The sequence below is a fragment of the Apteryx rowi genome, unplaced genomic scaffold, assembly GCF_003343035.1.
Source record: "Apteryx rowi isolate R43461 unplaced genomic scaffold, aptRow1 scaffold_28, whole genome shotgun sequence".
NCBI lineage: Eukaryota > Metazoa > Chordata > Aves > Apterygiformes > Apterygidae > Apteryx > Apteryx rowi.
Genome location: NW_020449196.1, coordinates 67,224 through 89,561, shown reverse-complemented (window position 1 = coordinate 89,561; position 22,338 = coordinate 67,224). Strand labels below are relative to the sequence as shown.

The 22,338-nt window shown below is 40.5% G+C and overlaps 1 protein-coding gene across 1 annotated transcript in view; it reads left to right on the top strand.

Annotated features, from left to right (window-relative positions):
* Positions 1-6,357: 6,357 nt before the first annotated feature.
* SMPD3 (sphingomyelin phosphodiesterase 3) overlaps positions 6,358-22,338 on the top strand; it is a 42,248-nt gene continuing 26,267 nt past the window's right edge. The window contains exon 1 of the mRNA XM_026068738.1: positions 6,358-7,695. Coding sequence (XP_025924523.1) covers positions 6,358-7,695 — 1,338 coding nt within the window. The remainder of the gene's footprint in view (positions 7,696-22,338) is intronic.

Here is a 22,338-nt window from a genome sequence, read left to right as displayed (position 1 = left end):
CATCCTGATGGTGAACATATTATAGAGACTGGCAATGGGGATCACGTTTGTATTGTGATTGAATTGCAATTGCTGTATCTTCCTAAGTGTAACTTGTATTGTGATTTCAGTATCTTGCTGTATCACTCTGCTAAATCAAAAATCCCACGGAACATCAAATATTTTCAAAGAAGTAAATTTTGCTATTAAACATTACACCCTCCATGTGTGGGATATCTAAAAGAACCTGGTCAGAGAGTATTGGACTCTGACAGCTTCATATCCTCATTTCATGTCCCTTAAGCTACCAGTGCTTTGATTAATAGCTGCACCTTAAACAGTTAAATGTGCAGCTCTTACAAAAATTCAGTGGGAGATAGCACTGATTGTCCAAAGGCTCCTTTTGAAAATTCGGCCAAAATACTCAATGCTTTTGAATAGAGATTGCATCGTTGTAACTCTCTGCTTGTTACTAAATTCAGCAGAGGCTGAGCAAGCTCTGCGACTTTATTCATTTGAACAGTTACCTGAACTTTTGAGGACTGTTATTTTTTTTTCTGCAAAAATGTACTTAACTGCTGACATCACTGCCATTCAATAAGACTTGTAAATGCACACTTAATATATATGTTTTGGTTTTTTACAGTATAGCTAGGCATCTTGTTTATAATGGCTTCTTGCCTGATGATAGCCTATGAACATAAAAGAGACAAGCTGCAGAGTAGTGAGGGATCCATTGATTATCTTTTTAGAAAGAAGGAAGAAAGTGTAGGGAGAAACTGGCAAATGAATATGGCAGTGGCAAGTCTGCAAAAACACTTTCCTCCTTCCCTTCTCCTTCGGATGAATCCTCAGGTGGAATGGGGTCTGCTTTACTCATCAGTATCAGTAACACACCTAACTCAACTTCTTGGCTAGAGCTGGATTCACTCTGACACTGCTTTTTGCTGAGTAGGATTTTCATCAGCTGTAACGTTATTATTGACTTAAGTGGAAGCTGAGGTGAGCCAAGAAGTGCTGCTTAAATTGCCTTACCATACGTCTTGAGCTACTTCACAAAGTGAGTCTTGTGCAGGACGGCAGGATGCTGGTTAAAACTTCAGCCTGTGTGAAATGATCAGAAGGAGACAGGAAAGCATCTCCATTAGAGCAACTGCTAGCTTGAGATAGCTGCATCTCTGCAAATATGGTTGGGTAATCCAGCTTGGAAAACAGTTCACATGTATTTTGCCTTTTGGAGTAGGTTTTTTTTTCCGTAAGGAAGTTAGTCATTGAACTAGACTCCAAGTAAAAGCACGTATGAATGCTCAGGGGAAAGAGACTGTGAATGAAGAAGAGGAGAATTTATGAAGTGCAAGGAGAGCAAAACCAGATAATACCGTGGAGGAAAGCAGAGATTAAGTTGTGGTGGGTCTAATAAGCAAAGAGGAGAGCCTGAGTGGGAATTCTCTCCATTGCCTGTTCTGGTCTGTTCCCTTCGAGCTGCGTGGGAGTGCTGACGCCGACTCCCATCTGACCCGTGTTTGCTCCATGCTGGAAAGAGGCATGGAAAAGCAGACAGGCACACAGATGTTCATCTTGCCTACCTTCAGTTTTAAACAGTGAATTTTGATATTTTGCATGGTGTAGTGGTAGCATTGTTCTAAGCTATATTTCTCCGCCTCAGAAAGATGACCGATTGCAAATAATGAAATAAAGTTAACAAAAAGTTAACACCTTCTAAACTGCTTCTCCAGAACCCAAGGTTAGAAATGGAGTGTTACTGCTTTTCCTGAAGATCAAGCAATTGTCAGGATTCGAGAAAAACTAGTTTCAGTGAATTAAGCGTATGAATAGAAACCAGCACCCAGAGTTTAACTTTCCAGATCAGTTAGGCTCTTCAGTAATTTTATTCTGTTTTTATTAAAAAACCTATGCTCTTGCAGTGATTTCTGTACATTTTTAAGATACAGCTGAGGGCTGTAAATAGGAAATTTGAAGAAATTTGAGCTGCCTGAATTTAAAAGTGTATCTTAATTTTGTGAGGAAAAGAAAGTTAGAATTTTTCTGACCATTTCTAGACTGTCACTATAACCTTATCATTGCAACCTCTGTTGTTTTTCTTCTTTTCTCTATTATTTGTTGACTTGGATTGTCCTTTATTTAGTTTGCAAGCTACGTTGTAGCTAGGAACATCTCTCTCTTGATCTGTCTATGATGTCTCTAGCACACTTCTGGGCGTAATTATAATCATAAAAATCTTTGAAACCTTTCCACCTGATGTCTTGTTATCGCTAAAGTTGAGATGTTCTATACTGGCACCATAAAAAAAATTAAATAAAGTCTTTTTTTAGACTTCAAACACTTAGAAGATAATAAAAACAACCAAACAAGACTGCAGTTTACTTCTTTGCAGCATACAAAAATATCTATTTCATTACAATATCTTAAATTCTCACTTAATCTCTCAAGCCCCTATGAATAAAGCATCGGATTACCAAGTAATACCCTTCATCACAAGGAATTATGCACTTTAGCCTTAGGCTCTATCTAAACCGTTGCATTAGGAGAGATATTACTGACGTCATGTTTTCCGAGTTGCAGCTGACTCACATGGTGCCTTTCCCCCACCCTTTAGGATCTTGCAGAGATGGTAAAATGTCTCTCATGACTCTTTCTCTCGTGGTTCCCTTTTGGGTGACTTTGAGGCCTACGTGTGGTTTTGCAGCTAAGAGACAGGAGTAGGAAACCTGGGTGCCGTTTGTGAGGGTGCCACTGAGTCTCTGACAGAGCTTTGGCAAATTGTGTAATTTTCTGCATCTATAATATTAATAAGTTAGAATAATATTTTACTTCCAAGAAGAGTGTTTTTAATTAGGGCCCTGATATGCTGATGTCTTCTGTCTGCAATATGCAAGAATTCAAGTATATCCGGCTCATGATTCCTTCCTCCAACTATTGTATTCTAAAATTTGCTCTGATGCCAGCGTTTCTGTAGTTCTGTATCATTAGCTGTGAGAATAGTATATGGATTTGTATAAAAGTGGATGAGAAGAGTCTCTGTATTCAGCTCCCCATTGCCTCCCCACAACAGCTGGGCTGGCAGTGAGGAACGCAGCTGGCACCTGGTCAAAAAACTGTCCAGCAAATCTTCCATGATTTTCAAAGGTACTATCCCCGTTTCAGGCACAGGAAGGGTAGGAGTCGCCGCTGTGGCCTTGAACCATCATTCAGTCCTCAGTGTTTACAAAGAAGTACATTCTTGCTAAATGTTGTTAAAACAGACCTCAGTCTGAACCGATTTGCTTTATGACACTTGCTGGGTAATCCTATCTAGTGGAAGGATTTCTGATTGCATTCATTTTTCTTCCTTTCTAACTAATGTACATGATAGTATGTTATAACTCTGGTAAGCCTGAGTTCCTTTGACGTAGCATGTTCCCATAATCTGGATAACTGCTTTTGTGAAGCTATTTTTGTTGAGCATTTTATGGTTTGCTAGACAGCTGTTTATCTTGCAGCACATTGATGCTGCAGTCCTTAGCAGCACGTCGCATCGTCCGGTAAGTGTTGGCTACCCTATTTACAAAATTATCACCTGGTGTCAAGTTTCCCTAGGAGTTGTAACAGCCTGTCATCGTATACTTAAAAAAATGCTTATTTATAGAAGCCCTAGTGAGACAAATTATTATGGCTCCATTGCAGTTCTGCATTTTTTTTGTGATGTGTTACTTTCAATTTGCATTTTACTATTTTACCTTAGAGTTTGCGAGACAACTGTAGCGTTCACCAGAAAGGTCATTAGCCCGAACGCTGCAGCAGCAGGTTTGCAGTCCATCCTCACGTCCCACACCCCAAACAACAGTGTGCTGTTTACCTTGAGACTGTTGCAAACAGGAAACTTTCTGGTCTGCTGAGTGATTATGTAATTAGACAGGGATTTTATAAAGCTATTTAAGCATCCAGTAGATCAGAGTAACTTCTTTACAGTATTTCTCGTCTAATGGTAATTACATAATTGGACAGGTTTAAAGTTATTTTTTCCAACTGATGTGTACTTGCCAGAGTCTCTTTGAGCATTCTTACTAGAGAGTCCTAAAAATCTTTCAGGAAAACAAATCTGCTAGGCTTCCCCCTACTAGCACCATCCCAAAACACCTTTGGCAATAAGTAAATGCCAAGAATTTGTTATTTGGCACTTGACTAGTCAATCTTTTTTTTTTAAAATCAAACATGTTTTATAAGATTGTGAAAGTTATACTGAGCTAATAATTAAAAAGAAAAAAAACCCTCCCGTGATTCAGAGCTTTTCCAATTTCCATCTAAATAGTTCCATCAGCCCAGAAATCTACAGGACCGTATATCCCAGCAAATATAATTGACTGCCTAGCATAAACAAAGTGCTGTGAGCAATCGGAGGTGTAGTATTCTTGCACGGGAAGGCTAGGTGTGTGTCACTTCAGTAACAGGGCTCATTTTTCTCCTGTCTTCTTTTTTTATTTTTAAATCCTTTTTTGGCCTTCTTTCCTCGATATCAGCACATACATTTTTTTGTCAAGCATTCTTGTCCAAGTCTTGAAGATTCTATGAAAGATCTTGAAGTTGCAGCTTTTCTTGTACATCCAGGACACTGTGGTTAGAAGCACTTTTCTGTTACTGTGGTGCTACCATCCTTTTTAATACATGCTTCCACTGGCTCTTCATTCTCTACAGTATTCAGGTACCAATTACTTGGTTTCACTTTCAAAGGCTTTTGTAATGTTGTTCCCACCCAACCTGACTTTTCTCATTCAGTTTTAGGATTGATTCCTGTCTCCAGGAGTTTGTTATGAGCCTCTATCACCCTCTTACTAGATTTTTCAGACTAACACTTAACTTGCTTTGCCCAGGGTTGACTTTCACACTTGGGAAGAAACATYTGCAAAGCTGATACCTTCATCTGGTTCTTTATTAAAATCATTCTCTGCCATGGTGCCTACCAAAAATATATGGCTGCAAATGTGATGTTCCCTGACTACTCTTAGTCCTGCTGCTCAGGAATCTAGACTGAGGGAAGAATTTTCCTATCCTTATTAAACAAAGAATGTGTGTGGTAAAAAGAGAGCTAGTTAAACGATGTATTTTAACGCCTTATTTATCGCTTCTGACCTGTACAGTACACTCTGAGTCTGCAGTCTGGTATTGCATATGTACCACAATTAAAAATATGCTGGCAGTTGGGACATAAATCATTTGCAAGGGCTTGCTTTAAAGAAGCAGAAATGTAAAAGGTGAGAACAAACTGAGGAATTGCGTTTTCCTTATTATGATGCTAAGGTGGTATTGTTCTCCAAATCTGTATCTTCTCTCTCCTGTGAACATCTAGCTGTGTTGCGTATCATTATGCCATTTGCTATTAAGTGTTATAAAAATGTTTATCTGCTTCTAGGTGCCCTGTACAGTTTTTAAAATATACATCAAATGACTATTTCCCTAAACAATTCTTAATGATAGAGCCCCAAATTTTAAATGAGGACGTGCCAATAAATATTCTCATGTAATTCTCATCTCTGAGATGCCAAAAATAAAAAAAGAGGAGTTTTGAAGCATTTTTTCCCCAGCAAACATTTTTACTCTTGAGCACAAGATGCCTTTGCCCTAACACCTTTTTTTTTTTTTTTCCCCAAAGACACTGTCAGTTCAAGAGAAGTTAAGTGATAACATACTGGATACAGTACTCTTCTAGAGCTGCCTAGAGATAACTGCCACACAGTATTTGTGAAGATTTGAAAGTAGCTAATAAAAATAAATGTGAAGCCTCAAAGAGAGAGGTATTATGAAACAAAAGAAACTCCAAAGTATATTTTTCAGTGTAAGGTTTACAGTTTTTAATAGAAATATGTTTTATGATAACCTTAGTCATTTTCATTAAATGGTCAAATTACTGATTTCCTTTGCAGAAATACCAGTTGCTTGTAGCTGGAGTTGCTCCAGATCTGTGATCTTTAGGAGACTATTAAAAATGCCATCTAAATTAAAAAAAAAAAAAAGTCTAGATTTCAAGGCAAGACTGGTGTGAGAAAATCTGCTTTGAACTTTTAGTAACTGTTACATATATTTTGTGGTTTTTGTCTTTATAGGTTTTCCTTCTGCCTCCTGAGAGATTCGTTATGGCAGCCTGCGGTGAACAATGACATCCTCTGACAAATATAGATGCCAAAAAGCCAGATGAAAACAGTGGCCTTGTTTGCTTTTTACTTCAACACAGTGAAATGGTGCTCTTACAGTTTTATTATTGACTCTTACTGGAACAAACCTCCTGGCTGGACAGTTTCCCCCAACCCTCTCCCAGAGTTCTGATGGATGGCTGACCACGACATCATGTAGAAGGCCCTCAAGCGTTGTCATAACTGAGTTGCAATGGTTTTATACACTTCCCCATTTCCCAACAGCTTTCTGTCAGTTCTGCATTCCTTTTCCTGGGGCCTGATTTTCCCATGTTACTGGTTTGCAGATAGGCTTGTGGCCTCTTTTGTTCCAACCACCTATGAAAAACGTCAAAGAGCAGATGATCCATGCTATTTTCATGCACTCTGCATCATTATTACCACCCCCATCTACTTGGCCCTGTTGGTAGCCTCTCTTCCTTTTGCTCTGATTGGCTTCTTGTTGTGGTCCCCACTGCAGTCAGCTAGAAGGCCATATATCTACTCCAGACTGGAAGACAAGAGCCATGCCAATGGAGCCACGCTGCTCACTGAATGGAAGGCTGCAGGAAATGGGAAAAGCTTCTGCTTTGGCAGTGCCAACGTTTGCCTGCTGCCAGATTCTCTGGCGAGATTTAATAATGTTTTCAATACACAGGCTAGGGCTAAAGAGATTGGCCGGAGGATCCGAAATGGAGCAAGCAGACCACAGATCAAAATATATATAGATTCTCCTACTAACACATCCATCAGTGCAGCAAGTTTTAGCAGCTTGGTCTCCCCTCAGGGTGGAGATAGCACTAATCGTACTGTCAATGTTGGCATGAAAAGGACAACATCAATGGAGTATAAAGGAGACAATTCTGGCTCAAACAACAGTGAGGACAGTAGAGATGACAAGGCTGGAGTTGGAGAGCCAAATGAAGGAGAAGATAACTCTTGTATTGTCCGCATAAATGGAGAGGATAATGGCCACATGTCAGACGCAGAAGCGGATACCATCAATGGCCAGGCTAACGCTAGTGGCCCAGCAGAGCAGTCCCTGGAAGGTGATGCAGAGAACTCAAAAACACCTAACCACAAACAGAAGGAAGGAGATTCTGGGAGTTTAGACAGCTACACTGCCTCACGAGAGTCCTTAGTTAAGGTTCGCATTGGAGATGGTACAGTGGACCAAAGCACTGTCAACAACAAGCTTCTCTACAAAGCTTCAATCATGAAGAAGACTTCAGTGCGGAAGAAGAAACACACAGATGAGACCTTTGATCACGAGATCTCGGCTTTCTTCCCTGCCAACTTGGACTTTCTGTGTTTGCAGGAAGTGTTTGACAAAAGGGCTGCAGAGAAATTGAAAGAGCAGCTTCATCACTATTTTGAATACATCGTCTATGATGTTGGGGTCTACAGTTGCCATGGCTGCTGTAGCTTCAAGTTTGTGAACAGTGGTCTGCTTTTTGCCAGCCGCTATCCTGTTATGGATGCTGCTTATCACTGTTACCCCAATGGAAAAGGAACGGACTCCTTGGCTTCCAAGGGAGCCTTGTTTCTCAAGGTAAGAGCCTTTATTTTTGAAGCCATAAATATTGCTGTTACATATGTGACAGTTATTTTCTTTCAGTCTTTTCTGTTAGAGTTCAAAGAAGCAATATTCAGATCTCAATTACCTGATGTAATCTGTATATAGGTTTTGTGGCCTAGATACTGTGTTAGTGATGGATGTGCATGAAATAATGAGGGACTTCTGGAGGTAGAACTTGAGTATAGTTTTAAGTGCCAAGATTTGAAGTGGTTTTCATGGAATTTTGGTTTCTTTCTACAGAATTCTTTTCAAAGAACAAATTCTAAGCTTCATAACACAAATATAGTAAAATGGGCATTGACTGTTGGAAGCCACTCATGCATGTTGTGTATTTATGAGGGAGTCAAAAGACATAATCAAAAGACTAAGTGCCATTTGGATAAAACTGAAAGAATTTCAGTGAAAAGTGTGGCTGTTTCTCTCTCTTGCTTACAAAATAATTGCTAAGGAGAGATACGAAGAAGAGTAAAGAAAAAAAATGCTTGGCACACTGGAGAGCACTAGAGGTTTCTCAGCTTATTAATACAGTTTATTTAAATTAACTGATGGTGGTGAGAACAGGAAGCCTGGGGTTATACTTCTGTAAATCCTGAAAAGCAGAAATGAAAATCTGCAGGCGATGGTTTGCTTATGTAAGACCAGTAGCTGTCCTTCCAACTGGGACTAACCAAGAACCAAATCTCTGTGCAGATGTCCAAATCTGTAGACTCAAACCCAGATGGATCTGGAAATTTCCTAGCATATTGGATTTTAGGTTTTGGCATTTCGTCACAGTTTATAGTAAGTTTTACAAAATTAAAACTGAACTTCTTTTTCTAGGGCTAGCAAAATACTTCAGGTGCTCAAATTTTATGTACTTTCTAGTGCATTGCTCACTAGACCACAACAAAACCCATTGCTGGACAGTCATTAAGAATATGGGTTGTTAATAAGGATCGGTATTTTCATGTGTCCCCTGTTTGTAATTTGTGAACAAAGCAGGAATTTTTGGTATTGCAATTTACCTAAAGAAGCAAATATTAAATTTCACAGTCCAATAATTCTCCAGTATGTCATATACATTTGACATAGAAGCCTATCCTTATCTGAATACAAGTTTTTCAAAAATTGAATCTAAATTTTCTATGCTGTGCTCTTATGTGTTTATAAACAGCTAATGCTTATTCTCTCATCATAAAGCACTGTGTAATAATAATAATAATAATAATAATAAAATGTTATACAATATAAAAACTACTCAGGTCACAAAGTCTATCCTTCAACATATGTATATATCAGGGATTAAGAGATTAAGAAGAATCTGCTTTCAACTGCCCATTGCTGAGTCAGTGATTTGTTATGCTGCCAGGCAGGCAGCGCGGCTCCGTTTCCCTCGCAGAAAATTAAGCCTCTCTCCAAAATTCCACTGGGATGATAAACTTAATTATGGATTCGAGTTGTTAAACAATGTTACAGTTGAGCAGGGAATAGGGGCTAATTACTATAAAGATTCTAAGAAGACTAAATTCGTTTGAATATTACAGACTTCTGGCCCAGCGAAAAGGCCATTTACCTCATGTCTGTGTCAATTTGACATACTGCACTTTATTCCTAAGATATTTTTCATTCTGAGTTAAGTCTGCCCTGGTACGAAATGCCCGGTTTGTCTGAGCTGTGCATTAAGTGGTCATCAGTCATTTCTTTCTTTCACAAAAAATATGTAGGAATGGTCTATTTAATTTTACCTTTGAATCAAAATATGTTTTGAAACAAAGTATGTTTGAAGGTTGTTTTTTGTAATGTAGTGCTTAATAAGTAGGTGTGTGTGTGTGGATGGACTCCAGAGACAAAAACTACAGTAAGTTAAAGTCTAGGTTTCTGTGGGCCTGGTGTGTTTTTTGGAGCCATTGAGAGTCAATCCATTGACTTCAGGAGTCTTCGGTTCTGGTCCTGCACTGGGGGAGCAGCAAGCTGACAAAACGGGGGGATCTTTCTAGCCAGTGCTTAATCCTCTGCTGTGCAAAACGGACAGCGTACCTCACAGACACTTTCAGATCTTCTCTTAGCACAAGGTCATATATTTTGATGTATCTGAAGCAATAATGAGATTTCAGAAGAACGTGTTTCTGACACCAGCATGACTAGGCTGCGTTTTGGAGAGGCCGTTGCGTTTGACCTCTGCAGCGTGCCACCCCTGGGCAGTTCCTCTCTTACACCTTTGCTTTAATGAACGGGTGTGCAATTAAAAGTATCACATTCCTTATCTTGAACTCTTTCTGTTTGATCACAAGCCACTGCTTGCTTTTTTTCCCTCAACAGATGTGAGAAGACTTTTCAAAGTAAGGCCTTGATAACAATCACTTTTTTGAGCTTTCCCTTCCCTTTCCCTATTAATGAGCCACCTGACCATGGAGGAATTAGTTGCTTTTTGCTCTAAGATGGAACATTTGACTATTGCGCAGGTTATAATCCTTGACATAGATACAAAATGCCTGGTGGTTTTCTTCCTTGCTCCTTTTGTGGCTTTGCACTGCTTATTTTAGTCTAGTCTTATTGTTCGTTCTGAATGTCGAGTACTCTCTAAAATGCAGCGTTTTCCTTTTTCAGTGAAAATATTTTCCCAAACAGTTATCACCTCGCTTCTCACAAAACATGCTGTTGACTGTTCTTGATTTTGTACATTTATATATGAGATAGGGGCTTGGACTTGAAGCTGCTGCTTTTAGATATCTTCACTGGGTGATGGGAGCCCTTACATGACTCTCTGTATACAGTGTAATAGGCTCATACGTTAAAGAGTGTCTCAGTGTGGTTTCAAAGGTAGTAGCATAGCCTTGCAGAAGGTCCTCTCAGCTGCTGCCCATCCAATGGAGGAATGGAGTTAAATGTCTCCATGCTATGCAAACTCTGGTTTTTAAGTTTCTCTCTCCTTTGAAAGGCACAGTGCTCCCATTTCCGGAGTGGGAAATGACGCCATGTGAGTTTTGTTTTTCAAGTAGGCTTACGAAGCCTGTTCCCCTTACACAGCTTCTATCTCTGAGTAAAGGAGCAATTGCTCTCCGCACTGTTAAAAAAAAGTGTGAAAAGCAGGTGAAGGGAGAAGACTTGAATATCTTGAAAATACAGATATAATCACTTACAGTTTCCACTCACTGGGAGGATGAAGCATTTATTCAAATCTTGCAGAACCTCAGAAAAGACCCAGCTCCCAAATTCAGAGGAATGTTCAGAGAAGGGATTTGGGAGGTTTCATTTAATAAGTACTATTTGTCTTCTTACCACAAAGCATAACCATCAAGGAGATAAATTAAAGGTCTCAGAACTAAACATGTACTGAATGTTGAATTATTCTGAATGAAAAAGCAGAACTGTTCCTGGGGAGCTCTGTTACAGAACAGATCCATGCTGCCAAGGGAGAAGTGTTTCATAAATTTGTTCCTTTTGGAATGGGTCCTGTTTCCAGTGAAGAGGAAACAGTTTTCCATTCCCCCCTCTTTCCTTCCCTGCTTCCACCATCTAGACTGTAATGTTGAGGTGGAGATTTGAACGGATTTGAGAGATTTGCATAGTCATACAGAAGGTTTTACCTGGGAGACTTGGACAGCTCAAGGGTTATTATTAGTAGCTATAAGAATAATCAGCTCTTACATGCTGCTTTTCATTCATACATCTCCAAGTGCATTATAAAGAAAGGTCAATATACTGTTTCCTACTTAAGGGAAGGAGAACTAAAGCACAGATTTGATTATGGTTTAACACCTGGAGTGTCACGGCCAAGGAAAGAAGTTGAAGTAAAATACAACATCTTTTAACACTGTTTCAAGATACTGACTGCATGCTTCCTAAGGGCTATCTGGAGAGCGGTGCCAAGGAATTCAGCTAGTCTTGGTCTAGTTCTCTTCCTAAAGACGTCTGCCAGGAAAGGTACTGCTGCTGCTGGCGTTCTCTTGACAGAGATCATACGCTGTTTGTCTTCCTCCGTATAGGCTGATGCTTTCCAGGTCAGGATGAAGTCATCGGGATGCCATAGTTGTGAGGAGCTATTGTACAAAGCCCATTTTCTGCGTAAGTGGAGGATTAATTTACATTCAGTACTTTGATCTCTTCAAACTCTAGCAGTGTTCGTGTCTCAGACGTTGGAAGTTCTCATCAGGACACGAGGGACACAGTCACAGAAGAAATAGCATATCAGAAAGGGGAGAATGTCACTGGCATCTAAGTGACAATTTAATGTCTGAAGTGTTAAACCACTGTTCTTAGTTGCCACTAAAGACTCAGAGGAAAAGTTAGCAAATATATAAATCAGCCGATCCATTTTCATACTTTGACAGTCTGGGCCCTTGGGAGACTCCGCCGTGACTTTGTGTTCTAGCATAGGATTTCACGTTAATTTAAAATGTCTAAGAAAAGAACCCTGGAGTCTGCTTGGTAGGTTTTATATCTCCTGTTATCTCGTAGTGCCGCTGTGCTCCAGATAGAGGAGGGAAGCGTGGCTGACACTGATGCTGTCCCTGTGCCTGCGTTCCTGGCTAATAAGCTAGCTTGTACGTAACTGTACCTAACAGGATGCAGATTACAGTGTCCTCAGGTACTCTGCAGCTTTTGATTTGACACATACATAATTCTAATTCACAATATTTCTGATGAATTTAAAGGGAGTTTTAAAATACATGTCCCTTTCAGAAACTGGATAACAAATTTCCAGTCAAATCAAGGTTTGCAAGGTATCAATGAGGGCTGATCAGGCAATGCATCACCTGTTTTCAATTCACTAGCAGGTTTTAAAACAAAATCTTAACGTTCCTCTTCAGACGGGTGTATTAGTATGTATCAATATCCTTAGTTATATTGCCTTTCAGGGGGGCTGGATAAGTTTTGGACAGTAGCGTAATGAAACCAGACAGCTCCCCCTTAAACCTGAACTCAACCTGATGATTTACTGAGTTGGAGAGCTTGTCCATATTTTTCTAGATGTATTAATCTAATAAAACCTGTCACCTTTGCTGACAAATTTTGCCATTCTCTTATCCTTAAATTGTAATGGCTTTACTGCTAGCTTAAATCTAAGCATTTCAAGACATGTAAGTGCGTGGCTGGCGTACGGAGGTCAGTGACAGAGATACCAGTCTCAAAATGGCTATTAGCTGAAGACAGTTTTTGGAGCGATTTCCTTCCCACTGAGCCTGAGATGCATGGAAGTACTTTGAGAGGAAGGCAGTTCTTCCTAGAATCCTTGGTAAGGGACTTTTGTATTCTTTAGCAACTGCCAAAAGAGAGAGGTTTAGCAAAAATAAGAATTCTTGCTTAAAGCACAGTGTTTGAATGTAGAGCAAATGCAAAACCACAGTCTGATGTGGGAACTTTGAACAGCTATTAATACTCTAACACAAAAACTGTAGGACTCAAAAAGGAAAAATTATAAGTCTTGTGCTCTTTGCTAAATTTCTGAAAGAACTTGTGTTTAATATTAATTCCTAAGCTTATTAAAGGATTTACTTTTCAAATTCTCTGAAAATTAATGCTGTTCTCAGAAAGTAAGTACAGTAATTGTGCAGAGAATATGCTGCTATTCGTTGTTTTAAAGGAAACCTAGCAACCTTTTCTTTGGGTACAAAGCTAAACTTGTTCTCAGCGAAAGAGCTGATATGGTCAGGACAGAACACGCAGTAGCTCTGATTGCAAAACTGCTTTGAAGCACAATTTTTGCTATTTGTTACTTCCTAAATGCCTGCTTTATAGGACGAAATGAGAGTTCCGGAATTACCCTGAGTGATTCTCTCTCTCTTTTTTTTTTTTTTTCGTATTACTGATGAAAATATATTTTGCTTGGGTAATTTAAGCTGTCTTTACTGTCCCATACCAGCTTTTCTGGGGAGAATTCAGTAGCTCTGTGGAATAACAAGTGCTGTGGCTGCAGGTGACGGGGCGGTAACTTCTGCTGTGCACTTGCACGATGTATTGAAGGGAAGCTTTTTTGCCTAAGGCATTTGGCCAGGTGATTGTGGAAATTTCTTGTTTCTTTATTTGCCCAGGACACTGACCTTACTGTTGCATTTGTCCAAACCTCATTTGAATTTCTTGAATCCTCCATTTTCCCTGAATTCCAGCAGTTTCACTATAATAGTATTTTTAGTATTCTTCTTTAAATAAATATAGGTACCCACTTGCTCTTTCTCTTCATTCCTCCTTCTATAGCATCCTTTCAGTAGCTCTGAGCCACTTCTGTGCTTCTTCTCTATAGACATTTGACTTTACATATTCTCACCATATTTTGAAACTTTGAGGACCGGAGAGGTAATCATCCTGGAGAAACCCCGCATCTCCTGCGAGCGCCGGGCTGAGCGTCAGCAGCGGTGGGAAGTACGCACCTCTCTGGCACTACTAAAGCAGTAGTAGAAAGGGGGCTGCCTGTTTTCTGACCCCAGGGAAAGATTATCTAGGGATTTCAGTGGTTGGATTTTCTTTTCCTTGATCAGGTCTCCCATATCTACAGTTATCCCAAGATGTGTACAAGAAATGTCTAGTGCTGTTCATGAATTTGTTTAAACAACTCTAAAGCTTTACCATTTAAGTCAGGGGGGTAACCTAAACATTTTCCATATGTTCACTTTCTGCTATAAAATTTTAATGTAAGAATTGGATGGAGTCCAATAAACTGGCTGAGATTTTTTTTTTCTTTTTTGAAAAAGGCAGCTCTCTCCATGAAACTGCACTGTGTTCCTTCACTTTGATAGAATTAATTTTATTAATCAGGATCTTTTTCTCCTTTCCTAATGGGGACAAACTAAAACTGTTGTGCTGTATGAAATACAGGTTTGAGAGATTGTGAGCTGTGGGCTTTATCTGTTTCAGAAGAGGAAGAGCCCTTCGTTCATGCACCAGTTTACAGCCAAACACTTTCCCTCACACATAAACTTAAAGAAGCTTTGCCTGATAACCGCTTCTCTAAATTCATGGAACAATAACTGTTGTCACGTGGTAGGTGGGGAAAAAATAGGATTCTGAAGTAATCACAAGTGCAAATGTGGCTAGAAAGCATTGCAGAGTACCAACGAGAATTTTGAGCTGATCTCAATGACATTTTTGAACTTTTATTTATTTAATATGCTTAAATAATATATTTATAATAAGAAATCAGTAATTAGCTAACAAATCTTCTTTAGAAGCTGTTACGTATCCCTGAAGGCAAAAGACAGAGCCATCAAAGTACTAAAGTAAGATTTTCTAGTGATCTTTTATGGTGTGTCTAAGCTAACCAAAAAATATTACAAGGGAGGCAATATACAGGAATAAAATACATCTTTCTTGGAAGTTACCACTAATCTCAGTCATGTCTGTGGGACAGGAATGTTTGAATTGTCAATGTGAGCGGTTGCAAATTTTCCTTGGCAGCATCTGCCAAGGACTTGGGAATTAGGACTTGGGTGCGCAGTTTGACTGGCTATTCCAGTTAGTTTCTTGGTGCTAACTTTCCTGTTAGCCTCGGAAAATAGCTGAAACAGAGGGGGAAAAAAAGTTCAGGAGTGTTTGATACAATTTGAGAGATTACAGAAAAATCATACTCCAAAGAAAGACAGAAACTATACTGCCCATTTCTCTTTTCTTTCACTCTGTTACGTGCTCATTTTACCCCTGTGCAGGATGCCGGTGCCGACGTTCCTGCAGCAGCTGAAAGGGGAAGGCGCAACCCGGGCGCTGTACCAGCGAGCTTCGGAGCGTCCCACCATGAGGTTTAGGCTGGGAGCAAGTGGGGAGGGATTGTTTAATCGAGGTGTTTAGTTGCTTCGTCTGCAGTAATTCATAGTTAAATCTCATGCTCTGTGTTTTTATGGGGCTTCCCTTCAACTTAAATAATTTTGGCTATGTAGAATAAGGTGAATCTTTCTGTGGCAGCAAGGCACTATCACATCTACTGTGAAGTCTGTTCCTGTGCCCTGCTCCCTATTCCCTGTTGGGGGGAGAGGGAGAGAGTATTTCTAAGACTAACAGGATCTCCAGGCCCCTGTTCCACGTGACGTTCTTCTGAAATGCAGTGTTGATGGATGTGGGTCTTCTGTGTGCTTTTGGTTTTAAGGAGAGAGTTGTTTTTTTTCTTTTTTTTCCACAGAGCATGCAAGTGTGCTTTGCAGTTTGGCTAGTTTTTCTTCATAGCACAAGCATCATTAGCTTGTTTTTTGTCATGGCAGTAAGCAAATTTGCCACAGTGCTATGTAATTTGGAGACATACCTTCTTCAAAAGAATAATGCAGGAGTCAGTAGTACAGTTCATATTTATTCTAATGACAAACTTGGCACCTTAATGGTCAACTAAGCTGATGGAATGAGTGGTTTGGTTCATTTACAGTCCAAAATCTGATTAAATTGTAATGGCGGAAGCTAGAGTTATTCCGAGTAACATCCCATCTCCCTGAAGGATTCTTAATGTTGCGTTTAGATTATTCAACTTTTCCAGCCTCGGGTTTATTGGCTGCCTGCAGGCTGTGAGGTGACGCAGTCTGGGAGCTGTTTCGCCAGGAATCTGCCAAAACTTTAGCTCCCTTCTGCTTTGCACACCTGGATTTGCTTCCTGGGCAGAAGGAAGAGGCAATGGCATACGCTTGGGTCTTGCCCTGACAAATGGCCCAGTATGTGGCTAAAGCATGCAACTGGACGCAAGAGCTGTAACATGTTCCCAGATCCCAGAGTTTGGACATAACCATTTTGACTTGTGAATTGTTCTTATTTGACTCTTATTTACAAGAAAATAGAGTAAGTATCATAGTACGAACTCATGCCAACAGTTTGAGCCCGAAAGGCACAGTGCTTATTTAGTGGAGAGTTTAGGTAGGGTTTATTTGTTTTTGTTTATTTGGTTTTATAATATTTTTCTCACACTGAATCATAGATTTATAACCTATAAATAGAGGAGGGAACCATTCTGTCCTAGTCTGGCCTTCCAAAAACCATCTGTAGCATGTCCTTTTTAGACCATCCTATGTCAAGCTAAAAGAGTCAGTGATTCGTGTATCCACCACAGTCCTTGACACATCATTCTAATGTCTGGTTAAAACATCTAACTAATTCTTGTCTGAATTTCTGTAGTGTAGCATAAATTTCAAGTATTGGATCCTATTTTCTACTTTAGTCTGATGGATTGGAAAGAAAGTTATTAAACTTTTCTTCTCCGTGTAGGCATTTATACCCCATGATCAAGTTACCCGTGATAAACAAGCAGATCGAGCTCCTGGAGTCATTCACAGCAATGTGTATTTTTAATCCTGGTACTCTTGAAATGCATCTCTGAACCCTGTCCAGTACCTTAACATCCTTTGTGAATAGCGGGCAATGGAACGAGACACAATTCTGGTAACACCCCTAGCAAAAGCAAAATTTCCTATTGCTTCCCAGACTGCACGAGGCGTTGTGACTGCAAGCGACCTCTGGCAGCGTTTGATTAATTATTCCATCTGCTCCCAAAGTCCCTTTTAGACTCGCTGTTTCCTCGCATCCCCCATGTTTAAGTATGGCTTACGGTCCTTGTTTGGAAATGTGACATTGCATTTGACCCTATTAAAATTCTTAATGTTTGCTTGTGCCTGGCTTACTCAGCAGACAGGATCGCTGCGTGTGAGTGACCTGTTCTCTTCATTAGCTACTTGTCCCAGTCTCTTTGTCTTCTGCTAACTTAACTAATAGTGATTTTGTTTTCTTCTAGTTCATTGGTAAATATGTTAAGTAGCACAAGGACAAGAAACAGTTCCTGCAAAGGCCTGCTGGATACTGGCTTGCTCCCCAATGGCTTAGAATTACAGTATCATTCTCGGACATCTCTGAAAGCCAGTTTTTAGTTTCATATATACCATGCTGACTTTGTGTCCTTCCAAGTTCTTTACCAGATTGTTTGTTTTGTATAAAATGGAGTATCTTACAGAAGTTTAAATATAGTACCACTAATAGCATAATTGCCCAGGCTTGTAAGCTCATCAAGAAAAGATTTCTGGGTAGTTTGAGAAGACCTGCTTTCCATAAGCCTTTGTTGATTCGGTTTAATTATATTACTTTCCTTTAATTTTTCATTAATTTAATTCTGTGTCAGCCAGCCGGTGATTCTGCGGGGGTAGGTGTTGGGCTGCCTGAGAGCCGGAAGATGGAGCTGGAGTGGAAGAGTGCGTCCCGCCAGAGGACTCCGCCAGGAGCCAGGCAGCGGGCGGCAGCCTTCCCGCCGGGCTGCGCGGAGGGCTGGAGGCATGCGCCGGTTCCTGCCTCGCACAAGCGTCCTTGTGCAGTTGTCTGTAACCAGGGTGCCCGTGAGACAGGCTGCTTCTCGGTAATACTGCCCCAGATTCTAATCTTGGACTGGTTTTTGATCAAAAAGATATAAAAGTATTAAGAGTTAGTTTTATTCCAGCAAAACATAAGGCTAAAATCTCAAATAAAGTGGGAGAACTCACAAAAGGGAAAGTGAAAGAACAGCACAAATTCTGTATTTCTGATGGCAGCAGGATTTTTCTTTAACTGTCCTCCAGAGCTGCTCAGCCGTATCCCTGCTGGCTGGGCAAAGGCAAGGCCTCGCACGGGAGCGGTGCCTCTTCTCAGTGCCCTGCTCCGGGTTTAGCCAGGGGAGAGTTGGGGGAAGATTTCTCATCTCTTGTTCTAGACCTCTACTTTTCTCAAACTTGGCGTGTGTTAAAGATCTCCAGTCTCCCTCTGCTCACCTTTTCTCTTTCTTGTTGAGTTTTAACCTGACCTCTCTGGTGGTTATCCAGTAGCAGTGCCGCTCTGGTGACTCAGCTCTTCACGCCAAACACGACAGCGAGGATTTAACCCTCCTCAGTCCTGACTTTCTGAATGCCCCCTTCTAAAAATAACTTAGAGCGAGCGGACCCCCTCCCGTGGGCAGGCATAACGGGAGCTGGTGTGCTTATGTTCTGTACTCCAAGTCAGCAAAGTCAACCCAACTTAAGTGGCCTCCCTGCTGATCACAATATTTTGTGACTATTACAGCACTTAAAGTTAACACTTTTAATAGAAACAGTAATTACATAAACAATATGTTAGCCTAACAATATGCTAGGCTCACAGTTTATTTAGTTTGTGAGGAGTCCCCGCAAGCAGGATCTGTCGGATGGATCTGCTTAACTGTTCTGCTCGAGCCAGTCCTACCTTTCTGCCAGTTTAAGGTTTCATCGTCTCAGTGACCTGTACTGACCTGAGTTAGCCCCCAAATGGTTCCTCCTCCTTCCTGAGACTTTAGCTTGCTCCCAGTGTTACAATTGTCACTCAAGAGCAACAGCCAAGAGGGCTCTGGTGGACAAGAGAGTGGATGCAAATAATCTAGACCTAATGGTTTCTAAAATACAATCTTTTGCTTTCTTCCCAAAACACAGGACAAAAATGCGTACTGAACACTCCTGCTTTTTCCGTTGTTACTGTCAGCTGTAGCCCTTCCGTGCAGTATTCACCCAATGCAGTTGTTACGGTTCAATGTGTTAACATATACAGTATGGTTCATCTTACTCTCCCTTCTTCTGCTGGTGTAAATTTTCCTTTGATCCCATTTCTACCTGTTTATTTCTTTTTTGTACAAAACCTCGCTTTCCGTTTGTATTTATTACTATAAGATTTCTTTTTTGCCTTAGTTTAATGATTTTTGCTCTTCCCACACACCACGGATGTTTTGGCTTGACTTTATTCTGTTTGGACATGGCAAAAGCCAGTCCTGATCATCCGCACGTCCTGTTCAGGCACTGGTTCTACTTTACCAGGTTAACAAGAGCCCTCCACATTGGAGGGTACAATGGGGAGTTAAGAAATTGTCTACCTTATTTAGGATTTTTTAGACTGGCTACCTCCCAGAAATGCGAAGCTTCTAGAAAATGTCACTAAAGTTTAAGTTTCCCTCTTAACAAACCTTTGGTTTTGCCTACACATTACTGGTCCGTGTTTGAGAGTCTGGTTATATGGTTCTTTAGTTGAGTGTGATTTCTCAGGTATGGCCCAACCCAAATTTTTAAACACTGAAGAACATTTCTTTCCAAATAGCTGATCATTTATTAACAAGTCAATGACATGTTTGAAGCTGGTTTCTAAGCTTGTATTGAAATACCCCAGGTATTTATGTACCATTTCCCTGTTTCTTTGTTTAAGTATCTGTTGGTGCTTTTTTGACGTCTAGATAYGATAGAACTGTTTTGCACTACTGGGACGGATGTATATAAATATAAACTGTTAAAGACAAGGTGTTTGTCATGTTTGCGGCTTTGTATGCTTATTATACTAGAGTATGGTAAACACGGGATGTGCGAGATTTTCCAGTTAGCTCAGAAAATTCCCATGATAGCAAGTAATGTGATTGAATTTAGAGTTATTTCTTTCACTCTAGCTCTAAAATTTCAACTGTTACTGCTCATTACCTTTTTTTCCTGCTTGTCAACAAGAATCTTCATTTTGCTGTGAGCCTTGTTGGCTTGATCTCATTCATGAACACCGTTTATTACTTGATACCAGTCTAACTGGAGGACACAATACCGCGTAGTCTGTATTAGACAAGATTTTGCTACAGAAGTGGGGAGAACAGTGAAGTGCTTAAGGAATATACACTATTTTGCAAAATACAGTACTCTATCAGCACGGTATCTCCAATATATTCCACTAATGTGTGGTGTAAGGTGAGGGGGTCTCTTTTAATAAGAAGTACTTGACTTCAGTGTCCTTTGAATGAAAATAACAATTCAGAGCTGTCAGTTTTTCACTTATTTACCTTTGTCCTCTGGATGTGAACTATACAAATATGGAGCAGTAGAAACTGAGGTTTTGATTTCCAGACAGAAATACCGCCTTAGGCCTTCTCCTTTACGGAAGAAAGCCTCTTTTCACCCCGATGACATTTTCGACAGCCAACAAGATGTAGTAGTTTGGTGGTGTAACAGGGATCAGAATCTGCTCCTAACTCTTAGACTTCCAAACGTTTGACTGATTTGATTACTTAACCTTTGCAAATGGGGTGCGAATTGGAATATATTTTGCATGTTTCAGCATAATGCTGAAAAATATTAATTTTGTTTCTGTCAACGTAGAATTACATAATTAGGACATTTTATTAAACCATGAGTATGTTCTCTCAGTTTCAGTTTTACCTCTAGATAATAGCAGAGTTTAACAGGATACTACATACAATTTTTTTTTGGGGGGGGGGGTAATGATAATCCTATTTTAGAAGGCAGGAAACTTATAAATATATTTAGATATTAGTGTATTATAAATTTCTATAGGCATAGAAAAGTGGTCCATGACACACCTAAAAAGCATGATGATTTTGGAAACCAGTATCTGGAGCAGTTTCTTATAGAAGTGTAATTCAATGAATCTGTTTTGCTGCTGACCTCCTAACATCCAACAGTTGCGGTGAACTTCAGCTTATGATGAACTAGCCGTTCTGGCTTGCTTGCTTGCGCCTATTTTCTTTGTAAATATGGAGTTAAGAGTTTCTTCTGTATTAAGCAGTAAGCATCAGAAATATGTTATGCTGGCGAAGTGCTGCCCATACAAATAGTTTGGGGGAAGCGGAGTCTTTCTGCCCAGAGCCGCGTTGCGGGCGGAAGTGGCGGCTCGGGCCGGGCTCCTGCAGGCAGGGCTGCGCAGCGAGCTGAGCCGAGCYGAGCCGGCCCGACCCGCTGCCGGCACCGCAGTGCGCCCAGCCCTGCGAGCGCAGCGGGCTGAAAGGAGCGGCAGCGTTTGGCCACGCACAGCAGCGGGGTTTGTGCGGAATTACAGGGCTTGTGATACTCAGGAGGTCAAATAGTTTCCCTGTCTGCACATCTCATGCTGCTTGCCCATCTGTGAAATATCAAATTAGACTGAATAATCAGGTTTTGCTTACTATTTTATTTCAGATCATATTTAATAGCCTACTGCTTCTGTTGTAGCTTGGAATTGACTTGACAGCATCAAGGATGTTTATTTTTTCTCCTGGTAGTTGTGACAAATATTTTCCTCCATCATAACCATTAAGAGGCTCAAAAGGCCTCTGCTAGGTAGTTTACATTAATACAGCCACTTAAAAAAATGAAAATATCGAAAGTTGGAGGAAATATGGAATCTGGGAGAAGAGCTGCTTTGGATGTACGTCCATGCTGGCACTTTCCACGGAAATTCTGATTATGTTAATGTCTTAGGCTCTCACTTTGGTGCTTTTTTTTTTTTTAAGAAGGTATAAAAGCACCGTTCCACCCTCCCCTCAGGGGTGCGCAAAGCAGCCGCAGTTCCTAGCGACCGGACGTGGGGCTCTGCCTCCCGGTGGGGCGGCCCCGGGGGCGCTGGCTGTGCCCCCCACAGCCACAGCCAGTGGCATCAGTCTGTCTTCTGGGCCATTTCCTGCAATTCTTTGAGAGCTCTAGATGCCAAGCCACTTTCAGTACAAATATGTACACACACACGCACACCGTATGATTTGTATTTATTTGTGATTAATGGGTGTGAGTGTGAGCCTGTGTTTAAACTGGTTTATGAATACGAGGCCTTGTCAGGCACTCCAGTAAGGCTGCGTAGGAAATTCTAAAGCAAATCTGCGTTGCCTTCTCTTTCTCAGCTGACTATAAATTACAGTCTGATGTTCAGCTTTTAGTCTTAAATCTTTTATGTTTTTTGGACAGTGAAAAT